The sequence below is a fragment of the Papaver somniferum genome, chromosome 6 (assembly GCF_003573695.1).
Source record: "Papaver somniferum cultivar HN1 chromosome 6, ASM357369v1, whole genome shotgun sequence".
Classification (NCBI taxonomy): Eukaryota; Viridiplantae; Streptophyta; class Magnoliopsida; order Ranunculales; family Papaveraceae; genus Papaver; species Papaver somniferum.
In genome coordinates this window covers 154,313,137-154,327,457 of record NC_039363.1, presented here as the reverse complement: position 1 = coordinate 154,327,457, position 14,321 = coordinate 154,313,137, and the positions used below count along the sequence as shown (strand labels likewise).

Sequence of the window (14,321 nt, the reverse complement as noted above, 5' to 3'; positions counted from 1 at the left end):
TCTGATCTTGTTGTTTTTATCGTACTAAGTACAACCATACGATTGGCTTGAGATTGATTTCTCCGATAGGCAAGATATAAAAAAAGTCACAAACATCTTCGTATCATCGTTTGTGATTCCGCAATATCTTCTTTCGCTAGTCGATTAAGATTATTGTGAGGTGATTGATAATTCTAGGCTGTTCTTCAGGAATATAAGTCCAGGTTATCAATTGGTTCCTGTTCACCTTGATTTATCAAAAGACGGAACAAAAACTCGTAGGTATTTCCGTAGGAGACAGACGATTTATCTATTACCGTAGACTTTTCTGTGTGATATAGATTTGTTTATTAAAGTCTTCGATTTTGGGTCGTAGCAATTCTTTGTTGTAGGTGAGATCAGCTAAGAGAATCAAGTGTGTAGTATCCTGCTGGGATCAGAGACGTAAGGAGCGCAACTGTACCTTGGATCAGTATGAGATTGATTGGGGTTCAACTACAGTCAGACCGAAGTTAGTTTGTAGTAGGCTAGTGTCTGTAGCGGCTTAATACAGTGCGTGTTCAATCTGGACTAGGTCCCGAGGTTTTTCTACATTTACAGTTTCCTCGTTAACAAAACTTCTGGTGTCTGTGTTATTTCTTTTCCGCATTATATTTTGTTATATACTTGAAATATCACAGGTTGTGCGTTAAATCAATTAATTGGGAAATCCAACCTTTGGTTGTTTATTGAAATTGATTGATACTTGAACATTGGTCTTTGGTACCGCTCAAGTGATTTCTCTTGTATTCAATTAGACTCGCAGATTTCTATTTACTTGAGTAAGTATTGAATCGAGAAAGAGAGATATAACTTTTTGATATACTTCTATTAAGATTGAGTTTGACTGTCTAGTTGATTCTCTTAAAAGTATATTGGAGTTAGTCCATACATATTGCTAAGAGAAATATTGGGTGTGGTTGTTAGACCCCCGCTTTTTCAGTCTTCAAGTAGACTCGCAATGTACAGCGGAATAGAACAGCCAACAGTTGATGAAGGATACGTAACAACAGATGAAGAAGTTACAACATCAGAAGAACTAACACAACAGAAGTATAAATGCTAAGCAGAAACACATATAGCAGTAATTGCAGGATCATTCATACACAATTTGATGAAGTAACAACACGAGTTGTTAAAATTGAAGCACCAGTAAAAGTATCAGAAGTATTAACAATACTACTAGAAGTAGCAGCGACACAAGGTGGATAACAGTAGAAATAGTAGCTTCAAGTATTCGTTTTGGTGTTCTCTGTTGTTTAAGGGACTCAAATTTATCTTGGTGTTCTCTGTTGGTTAAGAGACTCAAATTGTTTTTGGTGTTCTCTGTTGGTAAAGAGACTCAAATTGATATTGAGAAACTGGTGTTTGTAAAGCCATATCTATAAAGGTATTGATATGACTTGTTTTGAAGTAACAATTTATATAACTGGTTATTGAATTGTTTTTAGGACCAGTTAGGTATTGAAAATTATAACTTCATATGCTAAACACACACAAAAAGAAGTAACAATGAACAAATGGGGAAAAATTTATTAAAAAATTATTACCCATATGAATGTTGATATTCCCCGGAAGTTGCTACTGCTGTTGGATTGATGCTGAAGTTGTTGTTGTTGTTGTTAATTAGTTGATCTTGTTGATAAGAAGTTGATGTTGCTGATAATAAGTTGTTGGTGATTGTTGTTTACCCATATGACTTGATTCATGACACTCCAAAGTTTGATAAAAGTGCAAAATCCCTGAATTAGTACTACGCATTGTTTTCTGGTTATTGCAATTCCCATTAACAAGCATCAATAATCCATTCATGGCTTCTCTTTCATCACATTTCATTGGTGCAAAGCCTAACCTAGATTTCTTGGTGTCATACAAAATATGAAAGTTTTGTTGGTGATAGTTACCCAATATCGAAAGAGACGATTTAGGAGTACCCAAGATTGCAAGACAAACAATCTCCTCAGGATCAAGTCGAATGAAGTAATTTTTCATAGGATCTCCCATACTGCTCCATCTTTGAAAAGAATAGCAAATTCAGGCAATTCAATCATGTCCACACCAGAAACATACAAGGAGCCAGTATAGGGAAATCCTTCACCAATGGATTCTCCTTAACCTGCTTAGCAAATGCATTCCTTATCATCTCATACGCAGGATCAGCAAAGTATCTAAGAGTAGGGCCCGAATCGATTATCGTTCCCCTAGCGTCTTGTTCTGACAATTCCCATGTCCCTGCTGGAATTTCAAGCACTTCATCTCCAACCCCGATGCCTTTGATTTCGACATAGTAAAATGTATCGACATAAGAAGTTTCTTTGTCATTTCCCGCTGCTGCTACCAATGTAGTATAATTCAAATTTGGATGGCTCAAAAGACTCGGATCTTCACCAAATATGAGTGTACTATTAACACTCAAATCACTGTTTTTATCAACAAGACAGTAAGAAAATGTGTGTCAATAGACCGATTGAAGCTGCGAAGAAAAGGATAAAGGTCCTCGGCCTAGTTCTAATAATCCAGAAGCTCCATGGAATAAAACTATATTCCAATGCCCACAACCAAACATAACATTCTCAGCTGCTTTGAATTCTGAAGCTCCGGTTAGTGTTGTCACATTCACTGTGAAGGTTTCCAGTGACAAATCTCCAGAGGTATTAGAATTTTCGTCGTACCAGTAGTAATAAGGACATGTCTGGTTGCTGCTGCCGGAATCACAAGTTTGTGGAGGATCTGGTGATGAAACGATTTGGAGGATCTGGTGATGAAACGAGTTGACATCTTGGATCATGACAACTGATATTTCTGTAAGACTTTGATTCGTATGGATTATAATGAGGACCATTCTGTTCGAAACAATCATGACAAGGTATGCATTGAATCCAATTGATATCACTACCAGTATCAAGAATCAATGAATAGTGTTTCGGTGGAATTCGTATATAAACATCCATGAAATATTTACAAGAACCCAAACTTACTCCTGATTCAGGTGTTGCAGTTAGTTGTTGATAATTTGGTGGTGTTGTTGAATTTAATACCTCTTGTTCCTGCTGATGTTGATGGTGGTGGTCGTGATGGTGAATTGATGGGCCAAAAATTAGGTTTTGAAGGATTAGAAGAGGAAACGGCTTCATAGAAGGGTTAGGGTTCAAAAGATGAATGAGTCTTTGTAAAGAACACAATCACTAACCAGCAATTTCAAGAACCCTAAGTTTAAATATCCTAATTTGAAATCCAGAACTCAGAAAAAATTCATAATTGTATCATACAATTACCTCTATCAGATAGAAATTCATCATCGTTCTAGCCAAAACACCACAAATTTCTGATCATTAGAGCAACGGAAGTAAAAGCTTCTTCAATATCAAATTTGATTTCTTATTCTTCTTTTTCTTTTTCTTCTTCCTCTTATAACCTTTTGATGATGACGATGATGATGCAGCGGAAACTAAAGATTCATTCTCCATTAAAGAAAAGTTTGGAGATGAAAACCTAGGATCGAAAAAAAAGTTCGTGGTTTCTTTCCCGATTGATACCATGTAAAATCTATATAATGGATAGGAACAGAGAGTGTTCTTATACAAGATTATAATTTTATAATCAGATGTCAATTACAGACACAACTGAGATGTATTTATAAGACAGACTTAGTCAGTCAAGTCAACATGACTTGACTAGACCTTATATTCCTAATACACTACTATTAGTCCATTATGATAGTACCTTTTGCTGATTAAGAGTAGTTGTGATGACTGAATCCTGAGCTGGGGAGGAGGATGAAAAGCAAGAGAATAATCTGATTGGAATTGATCTCCTACTCCTTGCTCTGTTCATTTAATTGCTGGGACCCTGCTAGTATTACTTATAACAGTAGAGGACCATGAATATGACGTGTACATATTGATGTTGGCAGGTACAAAGGGGCATCATCAGACGATTAGAGAAAACCATTGCTCCTCCCTGACGCTTTTCCTGTGTTGCGAGTATTTTTGATGTTCAACAGTCTTGGATCGTCTCCAGTTAATATTTTACTTTTTTTCTAGTCAACAAATGCAATCTGTATTTGTTTCAACGAGTTATATGTATCTACCCAACTTTTAGAAGAGACTCATGATTGCGCAGATAAGAAAAACAAATGCAATAATCTTTGGAGGGTCATGAAAAGAAACACTTGGAACCTCCATATGGGTGTCATCAGCAAAATAATCCCTTTATACTTTACATTCAAGTATAGAATAGAGATACAATCGAGTGTGTACATCTGCAACGACCTGATCACAAGAGTAGTCCAATATATAAAAAGACTATCATCCCCCAACTAAATCATATATAAACAGTTATTCCAGGCATTGATGAGCAATCCTAATCCAATCTAGTTGGGTAGTTTAGAGAAGACTACCTACCACCTTGTTGTGTACGAGGTACCCTCTTCATCATCGGTGGGTGAAGACACTTTTAAGATACAGAATCATTTCAATGTTTGCATCTTTGTTAACAGAATCTAAGTTCCCTTGTCATTCTAACTGACAGGCTCAACTGAGCCTGTACTACTGTCTTGATTGATGATGGGTTTGAGAAGCCAATTCCTTTGGCTACCATCAGAATCTGTGCCAGTGTCCATCTTGGATATATGCAAGACTCTGCAGTGAAATTCATAAAGTGTCCTCCGATGCCCAACACTGATGTAGGTAATTCCCGCAGCTTCAATTTGCTTGTAAAGATGAGCCTGCAAATGTTTGACAGTGTGAAATAAATCATATAATTGTTCGTTACTACACCTGAATATAAGTTGAGATAGACAATATGGAAAACAGACATGTACATAACTCTGCAAAAAGCTACTAGTTAATAATGTGGTTCTTTGTGTTGTCAAACCTGTACACCCTTCTAATACTAAAAATGTTTTGCCAACCACTAACTGATCGAGCTTCAAGCAGCTAAAGCTCGAAACTGAGAAGGTAAAGCAATAAGGTACATATGGACATCCTTAGGGGAAGTTCGCTGACAGCATCTGCTATTCATCTTGCTTGCTAATACGTATTTTGTTTGCTTAATTATGCTCCATCACTATGCTTACATGAGTCTGATTATCAATTCGGTCAAAACTATCATTGTCTTTTGGAGCACCATGGAAGCTCGATAATTGCGGTAATGGCGAGCTACTAACAGTCAACCTCATATGTCTCTAAAAATCTGAAGAAAAAGCTTAAGCCTATATAAGGTTTTCGATATAAGATTAGGTGCCATGTGACAAAGGTTAATCTAAGCTCTTGCCAAATAAATTCATGTAGCTCTACCGCTACTCTACACATTCTGAGTTGAAGGGAAAAGTAATATCTAACATAGAAAAGAGACAGTTTCAAAAGAAGGTCAGCATAATAATTAGAAACAAACAGGTCCACACAGATTAAAAGAAGGAATACCTCATTATCTTCATCTAAGGCACTGGTAGATTCATCCAGCAATACCAACTTTGGCTTCGAAAGCAGTAAACGTGCAAATGCAAGGCGTTGCTGCTCACCAAGGGAAAGTACGCTAGACCATTCATACGTAGAATCAAGTCCTTTAAAACGAGATAATACATAACCCAGACGAACATCTTCTAGCACCTGGACAAGATCATCATCTGCGGGCTTCTCAGTATCTGGAAGGCTTGGTCCTTGAAATAACGAAGCCATTGAACCTGCAAAATTCATGAAATACTTTTATAAACTCTACTAGCAATGATGCTTTGGTTCACTCAGTGTGGACCAATTCTGCCGAGTTACTTGTGACTAGCAGTTTAGGGGCATATGGTTGCTAGAAAAATCATCACCGAGTTACTTGGTGAGTCGTCCCATGGTTCAGTCTCGCAGAGTCCCGATAAACTCAGGTTGAAATGGTAAAAACAACTAAAACTTTAGGGCACAAATGGTAAAAACAGTACTAGCTTACTAGGGTATCATAAAGACATATAACCCACTATGCTCGCCGAGTAACTCGGTAAGAGAATACTATGTCAAAACCCTTGAATCACGGGTTACTTGCAAGTAACTCAGGTGACACGGTGGAGTTAGATCCACTGTTATTCACAGATTATGCATCAAGTCAGCTGCCACCTGCCTCTCGAGATATCATTTCAAAGAACTCACATGAAAGATTCATACAACATGGAAAATAACATAAAACAAATCCTGTAATTGGATGATTTACCAGAGAATTTAGTACTTTCCATCGGATTCATGCTTTCACTCCATGTAGGATAAAGCAGTTGCTGGCGAAGCGTTCCCAAAACCATATATGGTCTTTGAGGAAGGAAAAATATACCCCTAGCTCTTTTGCCTTTGTATCGTGCAGTAAGTTTCTCAGTAGGAACCGGATAGGTATTGGGAGAGAGAGCTAGTTGTGGATTTTCTCCGTCTCTTATGTAGAACGTAATTTTTCCCTCCCCAGTACTCCAAAGGCCAGCCATGGCTCTTAACAGTGATGTCTTCCCGCACCCACTAGGTCCCGTGATCTATAATTCATACATAGTGAATAACTTCATACCATAGAGAATAATTTGAGCATGTATGTGGTGGAAGCTACTGACCAGTAAATGATCCTTGTTGTCCATCTCCAGCGATAAATTCCTGATAAGAGTAGTTTTACTTTTTGGTGTTTCTAGCTTCAAGTTCTTTACATCCAGCAACTTCATACACTTATCTGAAACCATCCCATTAGACTGCAGCAATGAGGATTCACGTGAATCACTGTACGCAATGGTGATCCCTTGCATGGAATCCGAATAAGATTGAGAGTTTCCATCCAGTACATCATCAAACTCTCCTATATGGGTTGAAGCAGGCACATCACAAGTTAAATTTTCACAATAATTTAAAGGCATCCACATCCAGGTGGATCTTCCATTTAGGATCATGTAGAGAACTAGGCGTTAACTAACAGTGAGAGCTTAATTTCCATATATTCGCCTCAATATATCTACAACTATATGAGGAACGAGAAAACAAATGCAATGAGGCATGCGTATAGGCCAAAGATTTTGAACAGCATTCAAGTCCTTTTAACCGTTTTACAACCCCTCAATCCAAATGGTTCCCTGGATTCAGAGAGACAGCATGGGAATTAAAAAATACCTGTTTAAAATAGATTTTGGCATGTCAATGTTAAAACATAATTACTCATACAGACAGTAAGAGAAGTTATACCTAGACGGTCAATGACAGCTGAAAAGGCACTGATAGCCTGAAATTGGTACACAATAAGAGAGAAATCGCCAAGTATATGATTAAAAGCTGATACAGACTGATTGATGACTCCAAACTCAATTTTTCCCGAAAAATACATGGGAGCTACAACCGCGGCAGGAAGAATCTGAATTAAGTAGCGGTAACCATTGGTGAAGAACTCCAGATTTCGAGAAGATATCAACAGTTGCTGCAATTAAATGAAAAAGGTGAGCAAGAAAATGTATAACACCATTAATCTTTTAGAATGCATATGTAAACTAATATAGCATATATTTATGGAAATCAGCCGAACTCTGGTAGTAAATAATTGAATATAAAGTCAACATTGCAGGGTCAAGTAAGGAGTACAGTTATTCCTTACAGCTGCACTAGAAGTGAAACCTTGTAGATGTTTTAAACAAGGTAACTTCAATGGAGGGTGAGGTTTTAATTTTGAACTTGTCTTAAAAATAGGGCGTCGTAACAGAAATAACAATTATCTCTATTCCTCAAGTTTTTGCTACAAAATGATACTGATTAAAAGAAGAGAGTTCCATTTACATTGTTACATTGACATTGCGGTTACAATATCTACTTGGCCCCACATTGTGAAGAATCAAAGTTTGGTTTTGGACCAGAAGTTTTAAGCTAAAATAAATAACTCATCTCCCGTTGTTTTAAGGTTACATATTACACAATGAGCTAATCTTTTGTGAATATATTCTACACAATGAAAACACGATACTTATGTTAGTCTTCAAGTATGTCGTTGACCTAACCTCATTTAACGTACTTCCCTTTATTTTCTCCGGCGACGACATTCTTCTTCCTATGCCGTACTCGGGATTGAGTTTCTCTTCAATAAGGGGACCTGATGTAGATTATCTAGTGGAACTGTATTAATCAGTTCTGCTAGCTTAGCTGCTATTTCTTGTTTCATTTCTCTTTAAGATTTTCGGGTTTTCCTATTTCAAGTATGTTTTCTGTTGATTTCCTTGTCCTAGTATTCGAGGAATTTTTGCTTCATCAGGAGTTTCCTAATTCTGTTTCAAGTCTATATTAGAAGGCCTCATATTGCCGAGGAACACATCCTACATTATAATGGACCAATCAAGTTTATTCACGTAACATGGAAGATGGTGTATAACTGGTCAATATCAGCAAAAGTAAAAAAAGTGCATACACGGCAGAAATTGACCATTAACACTATCACCTTGTGGCATATCGCTGCAGTGCAGCATGAAATGGGCAAAAATGCTGCAATATATTCTGTCTGATGCATAAGATAGAAATCTTACAAGTACAAGAAGAAAACACTTGTTGGGGTCAACTCATTTGATTAACTTTTCAGTTTTCACACACTTTAACAACTTAATTACCTATATAACGGAACTTATTTGGAGATGTTATCATCCGTTCATTACAAAACAATCATCTGACAAGTGAGATCCTAAAGGCTTTCTTTCTAGTCAATGAAAAAAAGAATCTAGATCCCACAAAAACTGGAAATGAGAGCAGAATAACAATATCACACCAATGCAAGAAAATAATCCTTACACTCAAGTTTTCGAAAGCGCTTCTGAATCGCTGCAGCAGTAGCTGAATCTCATTCTCCTCGCCACCATAGAAAGCAATTGATTCAGCATTTTCTCTTACACGTACAAGCCCATATCGAAAATCGGCTTCTTTTTTCTCTTGAAGAAAATTCAAATTTACAAGTCCCTACAAGAAATTAAAAAAAAAAAAGATTGTTCAATTAATTTGGGCAGGAGATAATAACAGCTTGGTTATAAGATGAATCTCTAATTGGGGTTTAAAACCATGCCCAGTGAGTTGGTTGAAAACCCAAGGCATTTCGAAACACATGCACTCCATTACATGAACAGTTTCAATATATCACAAGTTGAAACAAAGCAGCCAAGTTGAACCATCTATAACCATCTAAAATGCAAAACCACCACATATTTGGAGCTAAGATAACAACTTCAGTGAAAGAAAACCTACCCTGCCAAGAAAGATACTGATTGCTGTTCCCCCGAGCGAGTACGCAATAAGTATAACAAACAATGGAGGATATATACCTAAGAGGATGTTACTAAATGATACTAAGTCTACCGCAGTACTGAAGAGTGTCAAGGAAAACGAAAGTGCTGTTCCTGTAAAAGAACTTAGATCATCTACAATCCGTTGGTCTGGATTATCAATTATGGACTGGGATTGAATCTTGTAGAAGGTTTGATTCTTAAGATAGCGATCCATGTAATAACTTGTCATCCAAGATCTCCATCTCAATGCAAGCGTTTCCTTGGCGTAATCCCTCAATACAAAGACCTGAAAGAAACAAAAATTAAAATAAGTAGACAAAAGTGGTGACAAAAAAAAAAAAAACTAAGTAAATTTGATGATACCATTTTAGTTGCAACGCCTTTTGGATATAAAATCAGTACCAAAGATACAAGTCACATTAACTTTCAGATCATAATGCTTCGTGAACCACTAGTTGCTTGTGTATTACTATCCTTAACCATGAGAACATGTTACTCTCACATTGTAACCACTAATAACTAATCAACTACACTAATACATAAATAAAGATTATGAACAAATGAGGGTGCTTGAATACAAAAAAAAAAAAAAAAAAAAAAAAAAAAAAGAAAAGAAAGAAAGAAAACACTGAAATTTCTAAACTCGTAGAAAAAAAAAAGTTTTTAATCTTAACAATATGTTATAATGACTTTGTGGAGCAATATACCTAAACAAAGAGCAGCAATGTTTTGATGTTCTCACCGGAGTTCCTCCAGTAAATGCAGCCAAATAATACATTAGCTGCTTTGTAAATTGTTCTTGATCCTTATCTACAAGAAGGAAAAAAACAATTTTATGAAACAACAACATCAACACTTACGCAAATCAAATTTCAATTCAAAAGAGGAGACATACTTGCAAGGGCATTATAGAAGTCGCGACCAAGGAAATTGAATCCAACACTAATACCAGTAGTAGCTAAAGTAAGAGCAAAAACAGAAGCAAGACGTATCCTAGCTTCAACTTTATCATCTGAAAACCAATAAGGTGATGCAACTTTCCAAAATCTTTTAAATAATGTTTGCAAATCAGGACCTTGTCTTTGTAACACATCATCTTCCTCCTAATATCAACAATAAAGAAACACAATCTCAAAATTAGAAGAAATCATAAGTTAAAGAGACAAAATTACTAGAGAGTGAGAGGTAGTTACCTTTTGTGGGGATGGTGGAGTAAGAGGAAGAGTGGTAGTTGAATTATCAAGTGGTGGTGGTGGTGGCGGTGAAGAGGAGGAGGATAAGAATCTGAAGAGAGATCTTCTTTTCCTATTTCGTACCAGATTTAAAGGGTTTTTGTTGTTGTTGTTGGTCATAGTGTATTGAAGGAGACGATTGCGGTTTACACTATGAAATAACGAAGAACCGAAGATGGATTTATGTGGAATTTTTGGGGCATAACTACAACAACAAAAATCGTTACTACTACAACTAGTGCTCAGTGACAGAGTGCTAGTAGTAGTTATGAGGTTCATTTTGAAACCCTAACTCTAATTATTTCCTTCCGAAATTTGGGTTACCTTCTCGATTCCGATTGCCCCTTCCATCCAGCCATCCGAGGAGTGGTAACTTACTAAGATAAACTGGTGGTCGACTTTCTAAAACGGTTAGCTGCCGTTGATGTTTTATCCTGCTTTTCAGATAAAATTCTGATAAATCAAACGGCATACGTAACGGCGTACATGCAAGCTAAAACATTCATGATTTTGTGGAGACTTTGGAACGTACGGTCCAGTCTGGATGAATGAATAACCACGCGGAATAAATAATTTTCTTCCATTCTAACTTGGACAAAGGGATAAATGAATAACCTCCCTAAATGAATTGATGAATAAAATTTTCAAGTCGTTAAACAATCTATATAAATATAAATGAACAAACAATAATATTCATACAAAAACATATATTAATAAACCAAAATATGTTATATGGTTTACGGTCCATGGATGTGCGGTCCATTACATGACTAGGATTTTCCTTTTGTTATGTATATAAAGAACATTATGCCTATGTAATATCTCTGTCTTTTTTATCAATAAGAAGTTCCTCTTTCTCTTTCTCTTTCTCTTTTTCTTGGTTTTACTTAATTATTCCTCTAAAACGTTATCAGCACGAAGCTCAACCGAACGAGATTTTTTTCCATCAATCTGTGGGTATCCGAAAGATCTATTGCAGCTGCTACTTCTATTATTATTTTATTTCTCTCAATGTACGCATAAGGAAGAAGGTATACCTAAATTCCCTTTTTACCTTTTTAACACACAAAGTTGTCTGCTATGTCATGACCCCATGATGTCAAATTTGTTTGTGATTGGATTCTTATTTGTCTTTCGTGTTGATAACGTATTGGAGTAAGAATAAGAAAGAGAGAAAAGAGAGAACTTTTCAGTAACCAGAGAATGGAAAGGAACCCCATTACATAGTTAAGTATCCTATTTGCACAAGAGTAAAGGTAAACCCTAGTATACTAATGGACCGCACATCCATGGGCCATAGACCCTATAACACTCCCCCTTGTGCGGTTCAAAAGTGGAACTTCAAATGTGTTGCCTCATTAAAACCTTGACAAAGAAAACTCAGTGGGACAAAACTTTGACGAAGGGAAAAGAGTACAACGTGTTGATAAAGCTAGCCACCTCTCTTCAGAAAAACCTAAAATATAAAAACCCTGTGGGAAAAAGATAATCTCAATCGGGAAGTCATATTCACGGTGTTGTTGTTGTCTCATTAAAAACCTTGTCGAGTAACAAAACCCATTGGGACAAAATAAAACTCGGTGAAGGGAAAAGAGTTCAACAGACACTCCCCCTGATATCGACATCATATCATTAGATACTCCCCCTGATGTCGACATATCCCCCTGATTGCAATCAAGGGAGTTCAGACAATTTCCTTAGTCCAATACTCTTTACGTGCTTTCCAAATAAGGACTTAGAAAGTGACTTAGTAAATAAGTCTGCCACATTCTCATCAGACGGTACTTTGCTGACTTGAATGTTTAAGAGACATTGTTGTTGTTGATTGTAAAAGAACTTTGGTGAAATATGTTTCGTATTATCACCCTTGATATGTCCTTGCTTCATCTGTTCGATACAAGCTGCACTATCTTTATAAATGCATGTTGGCTCTTCAGTGGTAGAATTCAAACCACTAGTCCCTCAAATATGTGTAATGATAGACCTTAACCATATACACTCACGGACCGCTTCATGTAGGGAAATGATCTCTGAGTGGTTCGTGGAGGTAGCTACAAGAGTTTGCTTGGTCAATCTCCAAGATATCGATGTGTTCCCTATGGTGAATACATAACCAGTTTGGGATCGAGCTTTATGTGGGTCAGAGAGGTACCCAGCATCAGCAAAACCAACCAAAACATTATTTGGGGTTTCAGTATAGGGGGTTGCTTTAGCAATCCTCCTTTCGTCCTCATAGGGATAAAATAGACCCATGTCAATGGTTCCTTTAAGGTATCTAAATACATTCTTTATAACATTTCAATGACGCTGCGTTGGCGCTGAGCTATATCTATATAACAAGTTCACTGAGAATGATATATCAGGTCAAGTACATTACGCTAAGTACAATAATGCGCCTATTGCACTTAGATAGGGAATTTCATCTCCCGATACCTCTTCGCCATCTTCCTTTGGACGAAATGGATCTTTTTGTACATCTAAACTTCGACCAATCATGGGAGTGCTAGCACGATGCACCTTGTCCATATTGAATTGCCTGCTTTAATCTGTAAAGTGATTGTTTCAACTTAATCGAAAATGCACTCCGTGGTTTAGAGTTACTTGATTCAGGCAATGGAAGGCCATCGGGAACTTTCATGTATATCTCTGAATCTAGATCCCCATAGAGATATGTTGTAACCACATCCATAAGCTGCATTTCAAGTCCTTCTGAAACTTCCAAGCTAACTAAGTAGCGGAACGTTATGACGTCCATTACGGGAGAATACGTTTCCTCATAATCAATTCCAGGGCGTTGTGAGAAACCTTGCGCCACAAGGAGTGCCTTATACCTTAAGACTTCATTTTTCTCATTACGCTTTCTAACAAATAACCATTTATGTCTTACGGTCTTTACACCTAGTGGGGTTAGCAATACCGCACCGAATACCCATCTCTTTTCCAGTGCCTCCTGGATTGCAGCTTTCCATTTAGGCCAGTCTGCTCTTTTTTGACATTCTGCAATAGAGCGTGGTTCGGTGTCGTCGTGCTCAATGATCTCTTGAGCAACAGTGTATGCAAATGCATCATCAATCTGCGTGGAGGATCTTTCCATCAACACGTATGCACTCTCATAATCCATTGAGATTTCTTTGTTCTCTGGAATCATTTCAAACATCGGAGCGTCCTCCAGTATTCATTCATGGACATAACTGTAATCAGAGACAATTTCATGAGAGGGATTATCTGAATTAATGATAAATGGATCAGGTTGTGCCTTACTCACTCTTTTCTTCCTTGGGTGAGTATCCATCGAACCAGGTAGTTTTCCCCTCTTCCGTTGAGGGGACACGGCTCAGCTACACTTCCACCAAGTGTAGGATTGACACCTCTATATAGGGTGCATTTTCCCGTATTAGGGATTTCTAACCTAGCAGGCACGTTTGCAGCTAGTATGTATGATCTCGTCACTTTAGCAATATCAGTGAATGAATCAGGCATTGAGAACCACATTCTGAATATCAATAATTCGTTTCACTTCACTTTCACATTGTGAGGTGCGGGGATCAAGATGAGACAAGGTGGGGACACACCACGATAAGTCATGTCGTTCCCTTAGGAAATTCTTTTCCATACCTCCCTCTAACGACGGGAAGGTTGTCTCATCAAAGTGACAGTCCGTAAATCTAGCGGTAAAGAGATCGCCTGTCAAAGGTTCCAAATAGCTAATAATTGTTGGGGATTCATATCCAACATAAATACTTAATCGTCTTTGGGGACCCGTCTTAGTACGTTGTGGGGGCGTAATAGGCACGTATACAACATAACCAAAAATACGT

The 14,321-nt window shown here is 37.3% G+C and overlaps 1 protein-coding gene and 1 pseudogene across 2 annotated transcripts; both read right to left on the bottom strand.

The window, feature by feature from the left end:
* Nucleotides 1–1,644: 1,644 nt before the first annotated feature.
* Nucleotides 1,645–3,852, bottom strand: LOC113291693 (annotated as a pseudogene).
* Nucleotides 3,853–4,132: 280 nt separating this feature from the next.
* LOC113289851 (ABC transporter D family member 2, chloroplastic-like) lies at nt 4,133–11,021 on the bottom strand. 2 transcript variants are annotated; one of them, XM_026539270.1, is made up of 10 exons: nt 10,465–11,021; nt 10,167–10,374; nt 10,014–10,081; nt 9,231–9,557; nt 8,784–8,948; nt 7,206–7,434; nt 6,590–6,702; nt 6,211–6,514; nt 5,442–5,701; nt 4,133–4,744 (listed from the first exon to the last, which is right to left on the bottom strand). In XM_026539270.1, exons 1-10 carry the CDS (start codon nt 10,780–10,782, stop codon nt 4,538–4,540), a joined length of 2,199 nt encoding a protein of 732 aa, XP_026395055.1. In that variant the 5' UTR covers nt 10,783–11,021; the 3' UTR covers nt 4,133–4,537. The 2 variants fall into 2 exon arrangements, with proteins under 2 accessions (XP_026395055.1, XP_026395054.1); XM_026539269.1 differs by having other exon boundaries at nt 6,590–6,825; nt 10,465–11,020.
* Between the last annotated feature and the right edge of the window lie 3,300 nt (nt 11,022–14,321).

Coding starts and splice junctions, on each gene's coding strand:
- LOC113289851 (XM_026539269.1), bottom strand. CDS start 10,782: ATGAACCTCATAACTACTACTAGCACTCTGTCACTGAGCACTAGTTGT. Junction 10,375..10,464: donor CTCCACCATCCCCACAAAAG/GTAACTACCTCT, acceptor TGTTGATATTAG/GAGGAAGATGATGTGTTACA. Junction 9,558..10,013: donor CATTTACTGGAGGAACTCCG/GTGAGAACATCA, acceptor TGTTTCTTTCAG/GTCTTTGTATTGAGGGATTA.